Source organism: Meleagris gallopavo, chromosome 1, assembly GCF_905368555.1.
Source record: "Meleagris gallopavo chromosome 1, MGAL_WU_HG_1.1, whole genome shotgun sequence".
Lineage (NCBI taxonomy): Eukaryota > Metazoa > Chordata > Aves > Galliformes > Phasianidae > Meleagris > Meleagris gallopavo.
This window is the reverse complement of record NC_139404.1, coordinates 73,761,878-73,785,235: the sequence shown is the minus strand read 5'-3', so window position 1 is coordinate 73,785,235 and position 23,358 is coordinate 73,761,878. Positions and strand designations below refer to the sequence as shown.

Genomic DNA, 23,358 nt, shown 5'->3' with positions numbered 1-23,358 from the left:
TCACCCAGTCACAGAAGGAGATGAGGTTGGTCAAGCATGACCTCCCTTTCATGAACTCGTGCTGGCTGGGCCTGATCCCCTAGATGGCACGTACGTGCTGTGTCATCTCTCCCAAAATGATTTGCTCCATTACTTTCCCTGGTACTGAGGTCAGGCTGACAGGCCTATAGTTCCCCGGATCCTCCTTACGGCCCTTCTTGAAGATGGGACTGACAAGTCTCCAATCCTCCGGGATCTCTCCAGATAATCAGGAGTGCTCGTAGATGGTGGAGAGCGTCCAGTCCCATGGACTTGTGACAGTCCAGCTGGAGGAGGAGCTCTCTAACTGTGTCCAACTGAATCACCAGGGTGTATTCTGCAAACCATCCCAGACTTCCAGATCAGGGTGTAAAGTGCCCTGAAGAAAACTGATCTGCCTATTAAAGATAGATGCAAAGAAGGCACTGAGGACCTCAGCCTTCTCCTTATCCTCAGTGGTCACATTCCCCACTGCATCAAGTAAAGGATGGAAATTCTCCTTGGTTCTTTTCTTTTCATTGATATATTTGTAAAAGGATTTCTTCTCTTTTACTGCACTTATTGCAATGGCCAATCTGAGTTCTTCTGGGGCTTTTGCCTTCCTAACTTCCTCCCTGCATACCTTAGCACTTCCTTGTAATCTCCCCAAGTACTCTGTCCCTTCTTCCAGAGGATATAGACTCTTTTTCCTCTGGAGTCTCAACAGTAGTTCCCAGTTTATCCACACTGGTCTTCTTCCCCTATGGCTCACCTTATGGCATTCAGAAATAGCCTGTTCTTGTGCCTTTAAGATTTCCTTCTTGAGGAGCATCCAGGCTTCCTGCACCCCTTTACTCTTAAGGAGTGACTCTCAAGGGACCCCTGCAACAAGCTTCTTGAACAGGTCAAAGTCCGCCCTCTGGAAGTTCAAGATAGCAGTTTTGCTAGTCACTCTTCTGATATCTCCAAGAATAGAGAATTTCACAATTTCATGGTTGCTCTGCCCAAGACAGTCCCCAACCTTCACATCTCATGCAAGTCCTTCCCAAGTTAGTGAAGAGCAGGTCAAGGCACCACCCCTGGTAAACTCTCATACCAGCTGAGTAAGGAAGCTATCTATATGCACTCTTGAAACCTCTTGGACTGTTTCCTCTGCGCTCTGCATTGTATTGTATTTCCAACATATATCAGGGAAGTTGAAGTCTCCCATGAGAATGAGTACTGGTGATCATGCAACTTCCACAAGCTGCTTATAGAATGCCACCTCTTTCTCTTCGTCCTGATTAGGTGGTCTATAACAGACTCCCATCAAGATGTTGCCCCTACAGGCCTTCCCTCTGATCCTTATCCATAGACATTCAACTTTATCATTCCCAACCCCAATCTCTTCAACATCAAAATACTCTTTATATTAAAAAGGGCCACACCACTACCCCACCTTCCTTGTCTATCCCTTCTGAAGAAATAGGTCATAGTTAGCCTGCTGCACAATCGCTTCCAGCTCCTCCTGCTTGTTGCCCATGCTGCGTGCATTGGTGTAGATGCACTTCAGCTGAGTCATCTGCCTCACCTCCAGCTCAAGCATTATTCCCTAGGCTCATCTCTGGTGAACCCTGTTTCCCTGTCATAGCTAGTTTAAAGCTCTTTAAATAAGCCCTGATAGCTCCTGCACTAGGTTTCTTTTCCCCCTTTTTGTCCCTGTGTGGACAACAGCCAGGGGCCAAGTAAACTGCCCCACAGTCAAAGAACCCAAAGTTTCTGCCTCGACATCAGCTTCTGAGCCAATTATTCATTACTTGTGCTTTCAAGCCTGCTCCGTGCCCTTCACTGCCCCTGAAGGTATAGAACAAAAGATCACTTGCACTCCTGCACCTTCAACTAAATTCCTAAAACCCCTGAAATCTCTTTTTATAGTTTGTAGGCTTCTCTGAGTGATTTCATCACTGCCCATCCTCATCTGGAGGATTGTTAAGTCTGTCCAACTGTGACAGGGCAGGGGATCAACCGCTTTTCTGTGGTTATCTCCCAGGAACCCTTCCCTCCATCACACCAGTGAGTCACTCCACCAGTCAATCTCCTACTCACACTCCCTCATGGTCCTTAGCCTCTCCACCTCCTCTTCGAGCTCCATCACCAGGCCGAGCAGCTCATCCATCAGCTCACACCTCACACAGGTGGAATTCCTGCTATCCTCCCTGGGCAGCAGCAGCCCGAGACATTCCCTGCAGCTGGAGACCTGAACAGCTACATTTCTGGGCAGGCCCTCTGTCTGGGTCACCACGGTCTTCTTGGAATAAGCCCACTGTCTGGTGGAGACCATATTTAGGCTTGTGGTCTCAGAGACTGTCAAGAGGAAAGCCAATCTCCTGAGCAAAGAGGGACAACACACTCCTCACCACACAACATCCACCTCCCACACTCACAGCTGCAGAACTGTATGGGCAGTGTGGGCTGTGCTCACTCACTGAACCTACCCGTTCTCATTGGTCAGCTACCATGGTTACTCACCTGGTGTGCTCTGTGAGTGGAAGCTAGCTTTCCTAGGCTATTTAAAGCTTATCACCAGATGCCAAAGTCAAGGGCAGGTGATGACACATTCATAGGGTGTTTAAACTGTGCTGCTAATGTGCCAACTCCACCCTTGCTCCCTCAGCAACCTGCCCACAAGCTGCCAGCCCGCCAGCACAAGCACAGCACTGTTTCTGGCTTCAAAAAGCCTTAAAAAGAGCTTTTTTGTTGGCCTTTTTCACTCCAGATCCCTTGCCCAGTGCAGTCTTACCTGCTCTGAAAGTAGTCTAGTCTCCACAGTGAAGATCTATGTGTAAATCTTGCAACTGTTGCAGGGTCCATTCTAGAGCAGTCAGTTAAAAAGTCCATCACCAGATGCCACCAAAGGACATAATGGAATGATCCTTCAGTGACACTGGAGCACATTGGAGTTTTGTGACACTGCTCCTACTGGTGGTCTTAAAGGCTGCAGATCTCAGGTGGAGTAAAATAAATGTTCAATCAGTACTAAAAGAGGCACTCTTAATTACACGCTGTATTTCTGTCCTGGGTCAAAATTTATGCTTGGACAGTGTCCTGTCCAGACCTTTTATACCGCATTCTTTGGCCTGATACTGGCAGTTGGATAACTTTACCAGGTACCAAAGGAATAGTTCTGGTTTGCCAGGGTGATATAATTAGCATCCCCCCCAAAATTGGGTTTTTATTATAATTTCTAAGGGCCATGTACCAATTACTTGTGGGGTTACCACTCCCCTGCTTATGATAATCTACCCCATGGTGCAAGCAGGCCACAACACTTTGATCCCACTTACGCTTCCCAAGGCCACTTTACCTTGTGTGTTGCTGGCACTAGATTCTCAGTGGCAGGGAGTAAAAGATGTTCCAACTCAGGGTTTTAGAAATGCATCATTTTTTAAAATTTGAATCCTAAATGGGAAAGACGAAGTAGTTTGTAATAGACACGGGGGACTGGGTTGACCATCTCTGGGTCCTTCCTTTAAGTCTCTCAGTGTCTCATGCACTCTCTTGGCCCACCTCTGCAGGAACTGAGAGTCAGTGTTCAGAGAGGCCTTTAGAATGCCATTGTATTGCTCTATCAGGCATGCTCCATTGGATTGCAGGGCAGGCAAAATCACCACTCAGTGTTGTTTTCTGCAGTCATTTCTGTACTATCCCACCTGTGAAATGCATTCCCTACTTGTTCTCAATAACCTGAAGAGTACCATATGTCACCATCAGTTTAGGGCGCACTTTGATGGTATAGAATTTGCTTGTGGTATTGAATAGGCCTGTATTAATCTACTTGCTGAATCGACACAGGTCAAGGCATATCTGGCTCCTTCAGTCTGAGAGAGGAGATCTGTGTAGTTGACTTGCTATCCCTGCAAGTTGTTTTGTCCTCTGCTGTGGTGGGCTGTTGTCTCTGGCAGAGGTCTCAGTCACATTCTGGAGCAAGCTTCACATTCATAACATGCCTAGATGATATCTGACACTTGAACAGGCAGCCTTTTACTTTTACTTCTATTGCTGCCCACATTGTCTTTTGTCCAGCATGTTGTAACTTCTTCTATAACCATTAAGCAATGTTCTCTGCTGACAAATCTTCCAGCCACCTAATCCAAGACAGGCTGTTGGCTTCATCATTTCTCAGTGACTGCATGCTCTTCTATGATCAAAAAGCACTCAAAATCTTGGCTGATAATCTGGGCCTTGCACTTTTTTGTATTAACAACTCATCCTTTCTTTTGCAAGTAGGCCAATATTGAGCCTACCGTCTTTTCAAACATTTCCAAAGAAGCTGACATTAACATTGGGTCATGGATATAGCAATATAATTTGACATATGAGGTTTATTCCACCCTACCAAACCATGTGCCATCAAATTGTGGCAAAAGATTGGCAAATGAATGTACCTTTGGTGTATGAATGATCCACTGCCCGCCCTCCCATGTAAATGCAAATTCATCTTGTGATTTTTCAGCAATTAGAATACTAAAGAATGCATTGACTAAATCTAGGATATAATGGAAGTTTTCTAACTCCTTTCTCAATGTGTCCAGGAGAGTGGCAATACTAGGTACCACCGCATGAATTATTGGGGTGAATTTTTCAGTTCTCTACAATCTACAGTCACACACTGTGAAGAAGTCTCTGGACTTTCAGGAATACGGTTGGAGGCACAACAGCACACCAATGTGGTTAAAAGCTGTTAGTCTGCTTTATTGTTAAGCACTACTCTATTTATACATGTTAACAGAGCAGTCTACAAAACACTCTTCAATTGTTCACACAGGCGCTTAGCCAATCAGAACCGTGAGATATTCTTTCTCCTTCTAAAGGTGTCTTTGGTTCTCATGCCGCTTATCTTGCTCCACAGCTGCTGCTCTGAACAGTTTTTACTTACGTTCCCACAATTCCCCCTTTTTTGTTTATTCACAAACTTCTACCATACTATAAAATAATAGCACTAATTATATTAATACAATCATTATAGCTTAATCAAGGCCTTGACTGACAATACTCTACATGCGAGAAAGGAGACAAGGCAAACATAGCATCATGACAAGAAATACCGTTAACCTACTAAAAAAATAAATGCGTGTTTGATCTGCAGCCCAGCTTTCTGCAACCTGCAAACAAATCCTGGAGGGGCCCGTTCTGTGCTAGTGTCTCACTGCCTTGAACGAGGTTTTCAACTTCAATATATTCTGATATATTGATTTTGAAAAACTGTTAAGATTTGTATAACAGATGCTTTTAGAGTGCTCATGATTATGCCTTTAGGTTAAGAGAGAATTAATAGTTGGACAACTCTTGCATGCCAGATTACGCCTAGGGGCATTGTTACTTACTGACCCTCAAGAAACAATAACCTGCAAAAAAAGAGAGAGAAAAAACATGGTGGTGGTGAATGCAATAGGCAGTGCCAGCAGGGCGTCCCCTGCTTCCCCTTTTCTTCTCTGATCCATCACAGATTCTCTCTTGCTTTTATTCTTCTCAGGGTCTGAAGGATATTTTCCATTTATGCACTGCATCCGCATGGCCAGTGCGTGATACAGAACTCAAGTGGAACAGCTACCTGTGAACATAATAAATTATCAAGGTTTACTCTCTTAGCATGCACCTTTGCTTCAGGTGATGCATGAAAAAAAGTTAATCATTCTATAATACAGGGTTATCCTCTTGCCTGGGATTCCTTTCCAGGTTTTGTCTTTGCAAGTCAAGAAAGGCTAATTGATAAGCTGATAGCATCATAACCAAATATTACTAATACATTAAAAGAGCTATTCCCGTAGACTCAGCACTGGTAACTACTACTACTACTCAGTATAAAAGAAGCACTCAACCGCATTAACAATACAGGAAACAAGGCAATACCAAACAATAGGAAGCACACAAACCAGTTGTTTTAAGTCTGGTATCAGTCTTTCTCATGGTTTTCTCACATCCTGGCACCATCCCTTGTGCAGGCTGCTTGTCACAATGTTCCAGAGAGGGGTAAACATGCCCGAGCTGTGTCAACCGCTCCTCCATAATTCCCCCTTTTTCTTTTTGCATAAGCAAGACAGGAGCGGACATTTTGTTGATCACGTTTTTTACAATTCTGATATCTATGCTAATAATTATAATACCCAAAACAATCATTAGAAGAATACGAAAACCTTCCTTTACCAAACCTCACAGTCATCTGGTAATACCCAATCCCTCTAGCCATTTGTCCAGCAGACTGACATCCTGCTGTATCTTATATGCATGCCCTTTCAAATATGTGATGGCCTTGTGAATTGACTCACTATGGTCACTTAAATTGAAACAACACATACCACCATAGTTTTTTGTGCATTCCCAGCAACAGCCCCCAGTATAAAGACAGCTAAAGCCTCCCGTCTTTGGTTCTCATGCCGCTTATCTTGCTCCACAGCTGCTGCTCTGAGCAGTTTTTTCTTATGTTCCCACAACACACCACGTCCCATCCCTTCAGTCATTAATGTAGCTAAACAGAATCACAGAATCACAGAATTGTAGGGGTTGGAAGGGACCTCTAGAGATCATCGAGACCAACCCCCCTGCCAAAGCAGGTTCCCTACACCAGGTCGCACAGGTAGGCGTCCAGGCAAGACTTGAATATCTCCAGAGAAGGAGACTCCACAAACTCCCTGGGCAGCCTGTTCCAGTGCTCCGTCACCCTCACCACAAAGAAGTTCTTACGCACATTCGTGCGAAACTTCCTGTGCTACAGCTTATGTCCATTTCCCCTCGTCCTGTCTCCACGTACCACTGAAAAGAGACTGGCCTCACCGCTATGGCCGCCACACCTCAGATATTTATAAACCTGGATCAGGTCCCCTCTCAGTCTTCTTTTCTCAAGGCTAAACAGACCCAGTTCACTTAGCCTTTCTTCATAGGGGAGATGCTCCAGGCCCTTCACCATCTTTGCGGCCCTCCGCTGGACTCTTTCCAAGAGATCCCTGTCTTTTTTGTACTGGGGAGCCCAGAACTGGACACAGTACTCCAGATGAGGCCTTACCAGGGCAGAGTAGAGGGGGAGGATCACCTCCCTCGACCTGCTGGCCACGCTCTTCTTAATGCACCCCAGAATGCCATTGGCCTTTTTGGCCACGAGGGCACACTGCTGGCTCATGGCCTACCTGTCGTCCACCAGGACGCCCAGGTCCCTCTCTGCAGAGCTCCTCTCCAGCAGCTCATCCCCCAGCCTGTATTGGTGCATGCAATTATTCCTCCCTAGGTGTAAGACCCTACACTTGCTTAACCTAGATCTTCTTCCACAGGAGACCCAGTAGTAGACAGCTGGACTGTCTGCGGCAATTGTCTTTGCATGGCAGGTTCTAGAATGTTCTCCAAATTCCATTATATCCTCCTTTCTCATTGAAGAGGGCTTAAAACATTTATTGATATTAAGTTGTCACCATAGGCTTAGTAAGAATTGATTTGGATGTTATTAATTTTGTTATGTTGAACACTTGTTTTCATTAGGTCATTCCACATTTGCTGGCAAGATACCAGCCCTGACTGTGGAGCCGTTTGAACTAGTTTACAAAGGTGAATTTCTCTGGATTCTACAAAATGTATAATACCCCTAGATCTTAGGTGTTCTGTCTCTCCTAAGCAGGCCACTATTTGTGCTGCCTGCTGGATTGTTGCATCTGCATCTGCCGAAGAGTTTAGAATGGCTACTAAAGTACTGTATTGGTGGGAGGGAGGTTGCTATAAAATCAAATTTCTCATCCCAGCCATAAATTTTACTAGGTCAGGGCCTTCAAAGTTTTCCTCATAAACTGCCTCTTTCTACATCCCACTATGAGTGTCCTAAAGGAAATCTTGCAATGATTTCAATGGGGGAAATCCAACTTCCTTGAGGAGGAATTACCCGGACATCTTCTGGGGTTATGAGGGTCCCCATGGAAGTCTTTGGTGAAAATAGTGGAAAAATAGGTCCCATTAAGGAGCAATGAAGGTAACTCCTTATTGCCATCTAGTATAGACAAATATCTTCAAAAATTTGGAAGGGATGTTTTGACAACAGTGATAGCTGACAGCTTCAATAGCAGTGTGGCTACTTTTAATGCCACTAAGTTTCTACCAATCCTCAGAAGAAAATCCAAGAGAAGAAAATGAGATGTTACTTGCTTAAACTAAACAACTAGTGTACAAACTTATATTTAATGGGGCAACATGCCAAAACAACTGGTAGAAATGCACCCATAAAGTGAATAAGGGCTGTATCCTTAAAAAAGATGATTAGAACCCAGAACAACAGAATCCTTGGGATACAAATGAACCAAAAAATACAGATAAGAAAGAAAACACTAATGAAACCACCAAAAAGATTCAACTAGAGAGTCTGATACAACTGGAACCTCTACAAATTTGACTGATAGTAACCCAAAAAACTGAAATATTTCAAGGGAGAGCAGGAGTACCATCTGAGGGGTGGCCACCTGATGAACCCATCATCCATACCATGGCTTGCCCTTTCATGGTAGCTGTATTAATGGACGTAGTACAAAGATTTAAGTAGAAATCAAGGGAAGGTATCCCTGCATGGCTGTTAAGGCACTGGGATATGGGAGCACAAAGCATCATTCTTAATGGGCCTGAAATACAAAAGCTGTCCTCCATTACATCTCACCCAGCCATGCAGCAGAGACTATATGTGACAATTAGACCTAACAATGAAAACAAGTTGTTATTACGGTGGCTCGTTGCTGTATGTAGACTTACATGGCCAAATGAAAGAGTTCAGAATTCTAGATACATTCCCTGGAATCCTACCAGATACAACCAAAACTGCATCTGAAAAGTTCTTTGTGATACCAGGCAAAGTATCACTGGGAAAACCAATAATCACATATTTTGCTAGTATATGAAAAGGGAAAACTGGAAAGGCTAGAAATTATTCTGGTCACTATTGTTACAGATAATAAAAAAAATTTTTACAGGTATGTTAACAGCAAATGGAGGTTCAAGGAGAAGTTCCATCCTTTGTTGGCTGTGGCAGGGAATATTATCACTGGGGGTGGGGAAAAGGCTTATTATCTCAATTTCTTTTTTACTTCAGTCTTTAATACTCAGATCAGTTACGTTCAGGGTGTTCAGCCACATGAGCTGGAAGACAGTGATGGGAAGCAGAATAAACACTCTGCTAGTCAGGAGGAAACAATTAGCAATCTGTTATTCCACTTAGACCTCCACTTGGATTATCTCAAGTCCACAGGGCCACATATGTTCCACCCAAGAACACTGAAGAATCATAGAATTATAGAATGGCCTGGGTTGGAAAGGACCACAATAATCATCAAGTTTCAACCCCTTCTTCTCTGCAGGGCTACTCTCAAGGAGATCTTTCCACAGTTTGTATAAATACCAAGAAGGCCAATGGCATTCTGGCTTGTATGAGAAAAAGTGTAGTCAGCAAGACTAGAGGTGATTGACCCTCTGTATTCACTACTGCTGAGGTCCCACCTCAACTACTGTGTTCACTACAAGAAGGACAGTGAGGCCCTAAGGCATGCCCAAAGAAGTGCAACAACGCTGGTGAAGGGTCTGGAGCACAAGTCTTATGAGGAGTGGCTGAGAGAACTGGAATTGCTTAGTCTGGAGAAGACTCAGGCTCTCTACAACTACCTGAAAGGAGGTTGTAATGAGGTGATAGGACAAGAGGTAATGGCCTCAAGTTGCAAACAGGGAAATCCAGGGTAGATATTTTGAAAAATTTGTTCTTCAGAACAGTGGTAATGCACTGGAGTAGGTTGCCCAGGAGTAGAGTCACTGTTCCTAGAGGTTTTCAAGAAAAGAGTAAATGTGTCACTTAGGAGCATGGTTTAGAGGATATGGCAGTGATGGTCTAATGGTTGGACTAGATGATCTTACTGGTCTTTTCCAATCTTAATGATTCTATGATTCTGAAAGAACATAAGAGTACGCTGGCACATTTCTAGAAAAAGAAATAAAAAAGAGATTGAAGAAAGGAATATAATCAGACTTTCTGGATCACATATTTTAGATAGGATACGGTAAATGGGAGTTTGCTTTTCATTTCTATAGATGGAGGATCAGGCACATAACTTGCATTTCAAGAATAATTATTCAGTTTAATGTGATTTGATTATAGTATGGTCTGCTTTTGAAAATTCAGATGTCAGCTACAATATATTGCATTAATTCTTCCAGGAAGAAATTTTCCTTGTCTTTTCAATAGACTAATGTATCTTTCCAGGTTATTCTTATCACTACTTCTTTACAAATGGTGTTTGTGAACGGCGTAGTGGAATACATGAATTAACAATGACTGTTTTGAAGATATGTCTTGATTCTTAGGTGTTCCAGTGTGTAGCCAGGAGTTAAATTTGATAATCCCCATGGGTCTCTTCCAACTCAGGATAGTCTGTGATTCTCTGCTTTTGAGGTAACCCTGATATATTTGGAGCACTGGTTGTTTTGTTTTTTTTTTTTTCCTTGAAGTTCAGATTATATGCAGGTATACTTAGTCTCTTTTTTGCTACTCTTTCCTTTTCTCCATTGTGATATCACAACACATATCTCTGTGGAGGTGAACAGGTGACATTATTACTTGTCTTGCATGTTTTCTGAAAGTCTCTCTGTAGGCTTGATCACCTGTACAGATAACAGTGTTCTAGGTTTATATACAATTTTGCATGCTCAATTGGTGCTTAGATGTTGAACCAGGTGTCCTCCATCAGTTATTTCAGCACCTAGTTTGACCCAGAATTGTGGTCACCATCTATCAAGAGTAAGGCTTTGAGGGTAACCAATACTGAGCTCATTATCAACATGAGCTAGGCCTCGAGAGCAACAGCCAGACTAAAGGAGGAAACACTGTCACAGGCAGGAGGAAGAGAGGAAGGAATTAGAGACAGAAGACATCATTTTTCAGGTTTGCTACTTCCGGTTTCTACCAAAAGACAAGAGATCTAGAATTATGCAGATATTCAGTTCTTTCAAAGAGTCCCTTTGAAAGAAAAGTGCTAGCTTGAAGTCTTTGGCAGCCTGTGTACATCTGCCTTACTGGACCTTGTGCTAACATTGTTTTAATGACACATCCTGACTTTCCGGGGCACTCAGGAGTAAGAATCTCCTAGATAGCGATCAGTATTTCAGTTGTATCTCTTTACATTCAGCCTTGCATTCAGCCCTTTCCTTCCCAGATTCCAGAATACAGATCATAGAGGACATACTCTTTATAGAGAAAACTGTCTAATGTAGTAGGGTGGCTGATTTCTGTAAGGAAGAGGGGACTAAGCCTCTAAATAGTTTTTAAGCTTATCTGAAGAAATGCCAAATACTTGAAATTGAATGGTCAATTTTAACCTTCCTTTCTTCAAATGAGGTATTTGACAGTACCACTCTAATCAAGTTTACCTATAATCTAATTTAACCTTCTCGACCTTTTCCTTCAAGTGATATTGAATAAAAAATTGATTTCTTATATAGGCTTTTGTTCCTAGGTATTTCCTTGGGTATCATGCTTCCTTTAAGCCTGACCAAGGCCTTTTTAATTAACATGCAGTCTCTTTTGTCTGAGACTAATGAATGGGGAAATTAAAAATTTGGAATATTTTGAAAAGACACGTGATGATTAAAAAAAGAAAGTCATGGTGTAATGAAAACATTTGCATACTTCTACAGATCTGACAGACTGCATTGAAATCAGCCTTTCTTGGTGCTGACCTGCATAACAGAAGTTTAGTGGGAACCTTAAGAACTCACATATAACCATATTATACTCTCTTACTTATACATATGAGGACTGTACCTGAAGTAATGCTCCTTTTTATATTGGCCCACAATGTCAGAGGTTGATGGTATAGATGTAGAGGTTCAACCTTCCCAACAATATTTCATTAAATTTTGTTGCTGTGTGACAGATGGCATTAGAGGGGTTGCTTTTGAGATAGAAAAGGGGTGCTCCTTCTGGATTCCTGGAACCAGGACAAAGCATCATTTATGACCACTACATTGTAATGCTGACTAAGCTGAAGGTTCAAACTTTCAGATTCAGGTTGGGAAGAAGACAACCTTTTACTTGCAACACAATAACACCAGGACCTATATCAGTTTGAAGACTCTGGAGCATATAGTCAGTCTTGGCTGCGCTGTCCTACTCTATACACTGTGCAGTCTGGTTTTACTGCCTTTTGACTTCCATCTGTTTGAACTAATAGAAGACAGATTGCACATGCAAGATTACCCTAACAACAACTGCTTTCACATCAATTGTGAAGCAGAGGGTCACCTTCACTGGTGCAGCTTTATGAGGGCAGTAAGAAGGCTCTTGCTGATCCCTAGCAGAAATGCATAGCTAATGGTGGTGAAAAATAGCATTTTGTAGCTGAGGATTTGCTCTATCAAATAGTGTTATTGTTGTAGTTTTCATGGAAATAAACAGGAGGCATTACATTTTGAGGGCGCTACACCTTTGCAAAGAATAGCTGTACTGTGTATAATGTTTTCCTGCATAGACTTGGTATAACTGTGTGGTGAAGCTGCAGTAACAGATTTCTTTGTTACAGCTGCTGGAATGGAAAATTGATTAATTTCTATAACCTGAAACAGATATTTTACTTTTTTTTTTTTTAATATGAAAAAAAAAAACACCTTTGTCTTTTTCAATTAAGTAGATACTTTCAGAGTACAGAAATTTGGAGACAAGTATGTTCAAGGTAGATTAGATGAGAAGCCTTGAGTGTAGCAGGGACACAAAGTCTGTTGAAGTAAAAGCCACTTCCCGAAGGTGACACTTTGCCATGGCATCCAGAGAGATTGTGTGGAAGTTGTTCAAACTCTTAAGTTGTTGAGGTGACAGAAAGATGGAAAGAAGAAATCTGTCTTTCAAGGATATAGTAAGTGGTATTAGAACACCTAAGTGCTTTCATTTTAGCCTCTTATTCAAAGTTCTGTGTTTAATAGCTTGTTCTAGTTTATAATGTAATAAATGCCACCTTTAGAGATTGAAACATATGTGGAGAGTTTCTTACGCTTATTTGTTTTTTTTTCCTCTAAGGTAAAAACTTCAAGCTTAGGTCAACTCAAGGACCCATTTGACAAGAAGCAAATGTTTTTTCCAATGGCCTGAATATGATTATACATCCCATTTGACCTGTATTCAGTAATTGTTCTTGTCTTTTGAGATGGTCCCCAAAAAGTTCTTTGCTTCATGTATCACTGAGATTCTCCTTTTTCACTAGTGTGAAACTTGAGTATCTCAAAAGATTTCTCCAAGCATTCACAGAATCATGGACTCATAGAATGGCTTAGATTGGAGGGGATTTTACAGATCACCAAGTTCCAATGCCCCTGCCATAGGCAGTGTTGCCGACCACTAGATCAGGTTGCCCAGGACCCCATCTAACCTGGCCTTTGACAGCTTGAGGGATGAGGCATCCACAATTTCTCTGGGCAACCTGTTCCAGTGCCTCACCACATTCTAAGTAAAGAAATTCCTCCTTATATCCAACCTAATTTTTCCCTCTTTTACTTTAAAGACAATCCTCCTTGTTCTGTCACTATCAGATAGTGTAAAAAGTCAGACCCTCTCCTGCTTGTAAGCTTCCTTCAAGTACTGGGAGGCCAAAGTGAGATATCCCCAAAGCCTTCTCTTCCCCACGCTAAACAAGCCCAATTCCCCCAACCTTTTTTAATAGGAGAGGTTCTCCAGCTTTCTGATCATCTTAGTGGTCCTCTGGATCATCTCCAAAAGCTCTATATCCTTCCGGTACTGGGGGCCCCAGGTCTAGACTCAGTACTTCAGATGGGGCCTAAAAAGCACAGGGTAGGAGGGGAAAAACACTTCTCTCACCCTACTGGCTAACCGTCTTTTGATGTAGTCAAGAATACTGTTGGCCTTTTGGGCTACAAGAGCACACTTTTGGCTCATGTCCTGCTTTTTGTCCACCAGGACCCCTAAGTCCTTCACTGCAGGGCTACTCTCAATGTGTTTTTCTCCCAGACTGTATTCATATCTGGGATTGTCCCAACTCAAATGCAGTTAGTCTTGTTAAACCTCATGAAGTGCTCATGTGCCCACTTTTTGAGCCTGTCCAGGTCCCTCTGGATGGTGTCCCTTTCTTGTATTTTTAGCTGCACCACTCAGCCTTGTGTCATCAGCAAACCTGCTGAGAATACACTTAATATCACTGTCTACATCATTAATAAAGATGTTAAAGAGCAGTGGTCTTAAGACAGACCCTGGGGGATATCACTCATCACTGGCCTCTACCTGGACATAGAGCTGTTGACAACTCTTTTGACTATGACCTCCTAGCCTGATCTAGATGTGTATGTTCCTGTTCATTGCAGGGGAATTGGGATAGATGACCTTTACAGGTCCCTTCCAATTCTAAGGATTCTACAATTCTATGAATTATTTTTCTACCTAGTAGTTCAGGCTTCAAATCCAGATTTCTCTAATTTGAAGATAAGAATGTGGTGCAAGACCATGTCAAAGACCTGGCACAAGTCCAGGTAGATGACATCTGTTCCTATCCTTTGTCCACCAATGCCATCAGTCCATCACAGAAGGCCACCAAATTAGTCAGGCTCAATTTGTCCTCAGTGAAGCCATTCTGGCTGTCTTGGATCACGTCCTTTGTTCTGTGCCTTAACATCTCTTCCAAGAGGAATCATTGCCTGTACTTCCACAGAATGGAGGTGAAGCTCACAGGCCTGTAATTCCCGGGTTTAAATTTTTCAAATATGATGGAGAACTACTTGGAGGGTATAACTTCCTATCAGGATGAGAGCTTATGAGTGCACCATCTCTTGTATCTGAAGGTTGTCAACAGGTTCCCCTTGATCAGGCAGCCCCCATCCGCTAGATGACTTTGGTCTGGTCCCTAATTTTAACCCAAAATCTCTCAACATGTTCCTGACTGGTTCTCAGAGGCAGCTCTTCACATTCTATCCATTTTTTAACATAGAGGGCAACATCTCCTACTTTGCTTATTCCTTCTAAAAAGTTCATAGCTCTCAGTCATGATATTCCAGTTATGTGAGTCATCTCACCATATTTCCATGACAGCAATAAGATGGTAGTTTTTCAATTGCACCATGGTTTTCAGTTCTTCCTGACTATTTCTCATACCGTGTGCTTTGGTATAGAGGCACTTCAAGCGGGCTTTTGGCCACATTACTTTCTTGAAGGAGCCCTTCGAAAAACCTTTAATCAAATCGAAGGTTTTCCCCTGCTGCTTCCTAAAGTGAAAGTGTTCCCTGACTCTTCTATGTTACTCAGCAGTACATACCCTTCCCGCAAGAAATCTAGTTTGAAGCCATGGTGATAGGCCAGCCAACTTGCTTCCTAGTATATTCTTGACCCTCCTGGTCAGTTGTGTCCTATCCCATGTCAACATTCCCTGTTTATTGTAAGTGTGCCCTAGATCACAGAAGTCAAAGCTCTGGACATTACACCCCTATTCAGCCATTCATTTAGGTAGTCTGTTCTCTTCCTTCTGCCCTCATCCCAGCTTCCAGTTTGGGATGGTTGAGAAGGGCACTACCTGCACTCCTGATCCCTTCAGCAAATCCCCAAGGAATGTACAATCCTTTTTGATATTTTTTAATTTCCTAGTTGCAGCCTCGTGTGAACCAGCTTGAAAGACCAAGTGTAATTCTCTGTCTTTATCATACCTCATATCCTCTTTCTGATGTCCCGAATGCAGGCCTCTGGCAGGCAGCAGACCTCTCTAGAGAGATTATCTGGGTAGCAGAGGGGTGCCTCAGTGACTCTCAGCATAGACTCTCCAATTCTAAGACTTTTCACCTTGTTTTATTAGCATCAGTTGTGACTTGAGTTCTTGTTTGGATCTTCTTAATGTAGTTGCCCTTTTTGTGGTTCTGAACCACTGTCCATACCTTCTTCTCTTTCCATCTTCAGAGCTTCATGTCTGTTGGTTAGGGAGACTTCAGGGGCAAGGGGAGATCTTCTCCTTCTGCCCTGAGCAGGGACAAGGGTCCAGACTCTCTCTTCCTGCACGAGTTTTCCCTCTGTCAGATTGGAAACCTGCTTACTTTCTTCCTTTTGCTGGGACCTAAGGCAGGACTTTATTCTGTTTTCCTAGGATTTTGTTACTTATTTTGCATAGGAAGTAGGATGATGATATTGGAAGTGTTTGAACAATATTTTGGTTTTCATGAATCATCATATGGTAGGAGAAAATAATACTTCAAATACATTTGCTTATTGATTTTTGCAGCTGTGTAGGGCTGATTATGATTCTATTTCTATGATGTTTTACATTATACGTATATTTGCTTCTAGCATAACTATGAACTGCTACCAGCTTTCCAAAAGCAGAATGCTTTCAATAGAGGACTTGATATGATCCAAACATTAATATTTCCTTTTTATCTTAGTGCACATAGGGATAAGGATATTTTGCATGTGCCAAGGGAGAAATTTATTGCTAATGCCCGTCTAGAGTGTCTGCCAAGGGTTTTGCCAAAATATTTCAGAATGTTGTGTAATTTGACTACCATTTGTTTTCTCCTAAGGACAAATATTCTAATTACTTTCTGCTGGACACTGACGCACATAGGTCTGGAATAAAGAATAAAACTAATCTTAACTGACATTTTATGGAGGAATTGTGTTCACTTCCAAATACTGAAAACAGAATAGCTGTAAAAAGTTCTAACTCTTGAGAGCCTGTAGTGGTCTTTAGGTGGTGTAATCATTAGGTAGGAATGCAACTGCCGAAGCCCTTAGTAATAAGAGTTCTCTGTGATACTGCTGTGTCCTTAAATCTTGCTGTATCTTTCACCAGACTTCTTTATTGCAATCTTTAGAAGTCAGCACTTCTTGCCATGATACATGCAGCTTTCCATCATAACGACGGATTAGATGAGAATTGATTGAACTCCTGCAAAGATGAGTTGTTTCAAACTCAGAATGTTACTTATTTATAAGAGGAAGGACAGAAACACTAGTATTTGGTTCCACAAAAAATAAACACAATGTAATGTTAGTCAATGGAGAGCAGGAGTTTCTTAATCACAAACTTTTGTAAATGTATTTTTTGTGTGTTTGTGTATCAGTAGGGATCCATGATTCTGATCATTATCAAGTTTCTGAAAGGACTTCCCGGATATTTTCCTTCTCAGTCACATACTTCTTTCATATTAGGATGATAAAGTAATCAAAACTGTCTTTATATCATGTTAGTTCACTCAAGAAAAAGCACATATAGAAATGAACTTTTCTATGAAAATGTTTACCATAGCTGGATACTGCTATACTTCTGTGTTAGTCGATACTCATCTACATGATTTTGATCATTTTCAATAAAATGTCTCAGTCTTTTATGTGATGTCATCAAATGAAATCAATAATCTTCTCTGCTTTATCTATCTATTTATTTATTTATTTTAGGTATTAGCACATTAATAGCAAACAACGTTTATGATGCTGCATACCCACTTCATGATGTATGTATATCCCATTAAAAATCTAGTTCTCTCATGATATCACTCAATATCATGCAAGATATTCCAAAATCAATGCCTCCTGTTTTATTGTGTTGGCCCACTACATCACAAGCAGATGTTAATTGTATGATAACAGAGACTGAACACTGCTTCCAATATTCCATTAAATTTCTTTGCCTTATGGCAGTAGGCAGAAGAGGGCCAGTCTGACAAAATGATGTCTAACATGGCAGTATATATGAAGCAATGATGTGGAACTGAATTCCTCCATACGGAAAAAATTGCACCCATTGACATTCATTGACACTAGCTAAACATTTAATGGAAATGAAGCAGTGGATGTTAGCACAATGAGCAGGTGGGTGGTGTGTTTCAGCAGTGGCGACAACATGAAAGACAAGCCACATTACAGATGGCCACACAGATTATTATGAATGTGGTATTCAGGCTCTTGTTCACTGCTGGAAGCATAGCTAGTTGTGGTGACTATATTTAAAAGCAGTGTTTTGCAGCTGATAATTTGCTCTATCAAGTAATGTTATTGTGCTCTTTGTATTTTTTGTAGTTTCCATGGAAATAAATAGGAGGCATTACTTTTGGAGTGACCTATGTCCATAGACTTTAAAGATTATTTCCTGTGACAATGAAAATAAATTCTATTATTTTTAGTGTGCAGTTCTACCATTAAAACCTTTGTAGAAATATGTTTCAGACTGTGACTTAAAAGTAAAATCTACGCTGTATTAGCAGCTGAGAAATCTATTACTGAATTTACTGTTTGTACTTTACATTTTCTTTTTCTAGGGTGAATATGAATACCAAAATGATGACATGAATGAAAGAAAGGTACAGTACATTACAAAATTAGTGAATTAGTGTAATGTTAGGTTTAATTTGCTATGTTAATTAATGTCCAAAATGTTGTCATAAGATAGCAACCGATATTTAGTCAAACAAATACTTTTTCAGTGCATTTAACACTTATTACATTGCTTATTTTTCTGTCCTTTTGCACACTAAAATTTGTTTGTAAGACTTTCTATTACATTTCATTAAGTATTTCAGTGAATTTAACTTTATGTAAATATCTTGAACTGCTTCAAGTTTTGCTCCACACGCAGAGAGAATATTTTTCAATCTATTAAAATGCAAAAGTAGTTCAAGAATTTACAAGATTATTCTCATTCCATAACCAAATGATGCTATAGATGAATAATTATGAAACTAAAACATAATTGTATTATTCATTTTATTGCACATTTACTTTAATTATATAAAATTTTAAAAAATCTACTTTCAGTTAGTTTGTAAAGAAAACGGTTCTAGCTGTGAGATGACTTGAAAATGTATCACCCACCATCTGCACAAGAGAAATGGATGCACAATCTCTTCAGACTATATTTAGTAGATATACTTACTATTAGGAATGTGTAAACACATTTAATTAATGGAATCCGCTAAGAGACATTCCATTCTTTACTGTTTGTATTTTTTTCTTTGACATTCAAACAATAAGAATGTAAGTAAGGAGGGAAAATTGTCGGGAAATGGAAAAGGGAAGGATGAAGAAAAAGAGAATGTCTGGAGGCCTAAAATGTTTACTATATTAGAAGTTAAGTTGCATGTACTCATGGTAACTTGCAAATCATTTCGTAAATGTTTTTGAATCTTTGATATTATATGTTGGCATCTGTTATGTGAAGGAGAGTTAAGAAAATGCCATTTACTTGGCTGAATACTCAGTGTAGTTTCTGGGTGTAATTGCCACAAGCTATGATTATTTGAAATCTTGATATTAAGAATGTGTTCATAGATCATACAGATAAATTTGATTTCTTCAATATTGGGTAGGTAAAAATCTGAAAACATAATCTTTATTGTTTTCGTTAAATAGTGTTAATATTCAGCCACAAAATGTCTTCATGAGACATATACAATTCCATTTACTATTCAGACAAAATTGGAAAGCAAACTATGCAAAAGCTTGTGTACTTATGTCTATAATTTTGAACCTTTTGTTTGTGAAGAAATTGCCTCTGAGTAGTGGTTTCATGCATGACAGGAGGGGTTTCATGCATGACAGGAGGGGAGTAGAAGGGGGAAAAGACCTCCCTGGCCCCTTTCACTCTCCCATCCCCTTTTTGGTGAGAAGAAAAACAAAAATTACCCAACTAAGATAGGGAGAGATATGAATTTACTACAGATGGTAAAAGAATATAAGATAATGATATAAAAAAGAGTTACAGGTAATAAATCAAAGAAATGGGACAGAAAGGTGTTTCGACCATGCTGCGACCACGCTGCCCAGATGTGAAGAAGAGTCTAGTTCACCTCCATTACTTGGAACTGGAGATCATGTAGGAAGTACTGGAGACTTCTGGGAACTGTAGTCTGTCTCTTCTGAGTGTATCTTCCTCCTGGATAGCCAGATCTCATGTAAGAATAGCTGACACTACCAGTAGCTAAGACCCAGAAAATGAAGCTTCCTGGCACCATGTTCCAGCACTAAGCAGCTTGCTGCATGGTGTCATGATATGGAATACTGATAAAACCAGAACAAAAAGTGATGATGGTGATATATTAAGGGACTCTGAAAGTCAGATGCATAGTTTACTTCTAAGATTAGAACATTTTTTAGAGAGAAGGAAGGTAAATGATCAGTAGTCAATGTAGGAAAATTGGGTAATATGAGAGAAGGGGAAAGAGGGCCTAAAAGCACTAATACATAGAAAAGCATTCACCATACTACTTGTATTTTGTGTTGCCTTCATTTTATCCTGTCTAGTAGACTCAGCTATGAAGTGTTAGGTATTAAAAATATAAAATAAAAGTATTAAAAATATAAAATAAAAAAATAAATTAAAATATTAAAAATAATTATTCCAGAAATAATTAATTATTCACATGTTTCTTCTGGCTAGATGTTGAATCTAGTATTTCTATGCGTAAGATCATCTGTTTTCTATCTGAATCTAATAGTCTCAATGTTTTATTTCCTGACAGGCCTTGATCAGATCTAAAGGAAAGGGGGGCATTTTTGCGCTTTATTCCTCTATCTCTATTTGTTTTGCCATTTTAACTTGTCTGCATCTTCTGTTTCACTAGTCTGTAGTATAAACCCAAAGAATGATGAACAGAACCAGTCTGGAATATGTAGGCCAATAAGGCAGCAGTAATTAAGGTTAATAATTATTTGACCCTCTTCGGCATTTCCTTGGAGAAAATGCTCTATTTTCATGTGATTGTTTATGTCACGTCCTACTAGAATTAGTAATGAACTGTCAATGAAACCCACTCTCTTCCTAACACTGCAATAATCTTTTCCTAAGACTATGGTAAAGATACTTCTCTGTTTCAGTGTGATTTCTGCTGTAGAAGAAAAAAAAATCCTTTAAAGAAACACATTGCACAGCAGCATGGTAATAACTTGCAATAATAATTAACACTAACTTAGTTTTTTTAAACTTTTAATTAACCCTTCAATACTAGAAATATGTTTGACGCTGAGAAATATACATGGGATTCATTACCTGTGTGGGAATTACACAGTTGTCATATATTATAGCATATATTATTACAACATCCCTAGATTATTAGAAGCAGATTGAAAAAATGTTATCATAAATCTACATAGAGTTATGCTTTAAGTGAAATTAATAAAATACAACAAACTATATTAGGAAACTCTTTTTAGAATTCATTTAGTCAACTTAGTAAAAATCAGGAAAGGAAGCCCATTCCTTTTTCCATACTAATCTTAATCTTATAAAATTGTATTGCTAAGTCTAAGGATTAGTGTATGCAACATGTGAGTGGAAAATATCCATACCATAAACTCACCTTCAGTGTTATGTCTTTTGGAGCCAACATAACCAATGTGATTCTGCTGTCTGATAAAATGCCGCAGCAAACTGTTCCTACAATGATTGAAATTTTAGAAGACCTGTCTTTCTGCTCTTCACTTTCAATTCTCTAGCTTTCAAGCAGTCCTAATAATTTAATAGTTTTAACATTCTTGTTTCAGTGAATGCACTTACTAGTACGGTTATTTATGAAACTAAACCAGATTTTAAGCAAGGGGTGATTTTAAGGAGGTAACCACAAGAATTCATATGAAAATATCAATATGGCATCCAGGGCAATCCTCTTCAGCCACTACTGAAGCTGAAGAAAATTGAGCGTAGTTTCACCATTTCTTCATACAAATGCAAAGCATTTTTCAAGACTGTGCTCTGTAACAGCAATGTTCTATAAGATAAGATTCTACACTCCTTGAATCTCATTGCAGAATTTTCAATTTCTTCAACAGCGTGGGATTTACTCCCTTATCTAAAACCAGAAAGTACTCTGAACTGAATCATTAACAATTATACATTGGCATAGCTCCATTTCCTTAAATGGCTGCAAGCCAGTTTCTTTATTCTGAACAATAATAATCAGGTAGACAGGTGTCTGTGGGATTCAAATCTTAATTGCTCTGTTGATATTTATCTAATCCTTTCACACAGCATCTGCAGGAGAAGAGGCATTTTAAAAATTAGAAAAGTAAGAATGGGAAAGCTCAAAAAATAGCAAAATAAAAAATTATATATCTTACTGTTATCTTACTATCTGTTTTTGAGAATCTTTGTTGTTTCTTTTGTTTCTGTTAAAGAAATCAATAGTACAAATATTTAATTTATCTGCAGAATGTACTCTGTTTTCTTTGTTCTGATTTGTGTGCGTTTCTTGCTTTGTCTTCCTCTCCTGCTATTTTTAAACTTACTGCCCAGTTCTAGCCAAATCTGACAGAATAGTAGAGATCTCCAAGGTATTAACTCTGCAGTTACATTGCTCCATATTTGCTCCAGTTTCTGTGAGACCAGCAAGCCACAGACAGTGATTATAGAAAGGGAACAGGTAGTCCCGTGGGAGACACAGAAATTCCACACAGAAACATTCTTAAAATGTAGTTTCCTCACTATTCTACTGTACTAGTAATGATGTAGTGCCTTATTTTTAAGGAGCTGACCTCACCTCTTATGTGTTACTCTTTCTCTCTTCACCCTCTCTATTTCGTTTTTGAAATTAGGGACAAAAGGCTTGACATGTCTTTGGATAAAACTATATTCTGCATTCACAATCTATAAACAATGATGTAATTCATTTACTTTCATTTATCAACATATTCTTGTTTTCATTTATTATTTTTTTAATTAGTCTATACTTCAAGAAATAATTTGCAATGAGTATATTTTCTTAGACTGTCTATAGTCCTTCCACAGCATAAAAATGTGAAAGGAATATAAAGAATTCAGGTGTTTCCATAGAAAATCTTGTGTTTTGTTGTTGTCGTTACTGTTGTTGTTTTGTTTTGTTTTCCTCTGAAGTTAAAACATGATGAATAGACATCTAAATTTGTTAAATTCTTCTGATGTTTCCTCTAAGCTTCCTCTGGTTTTCACCTGTTTCTGAAAATCTTGTTGAAAGTCCTTTCTGAATTATTAATAAGTATGTACACTGTTATAAAATACACTACTATCACATTAACTCTTTTGCCAAATTATTAATTGGGTGGAGATTTCTATCCAGCAGCTGTCACTGGTTTCAGAACAATGTGATGCCTTTCATACCATAATTACTGATTTCCTTTCCAGGAAGTCCTTCTAAAGGACTATCACAGGTTTCTTTTTAAAGTCCAACAAGCTTGTAACATGTAGATTACAGAAACAAAACAGAGAACGAGGAAGAATATCACAAGTCCCTCACCTATGGTAGCTGAGTATATTGGGGTTGATACGGCGTTCTGAAATGTTTCCTCTTATCCCTGACTCAACAGCCAGGGGATAGAAGTTTTGTTCCTCCTTTTGTAAGATGTTTCTGAAGGATCTGCACCGCCTTTTCATA

General features: G+C 39.9%; 1 protein-coding gene across 1 annotated transcript in view; it reads left to right on the top strand.

Moving 5' to 3' along the window:
- ANO2 (anoctamin 2) overlaps positions 1–23,358 on the top strand; it is a 183,267-nt gene that overhangs the window by 25,508 nt on the left and 134,401 nt on the right. The window contains exons 6-7 of the mRNA XM_085234124.1: positions 17,417–17,472; positions 18,277–18,318. Of these exons, the coding sequence (XP_085090250.1) occupies positions 17,417–17,472; positions 18,277–18,318 (98 nt within the window). The remainder of the gene's footprint in view (positions 1–17,416; positions 17,473–18,276; positions 18,319–23,358) is intronic.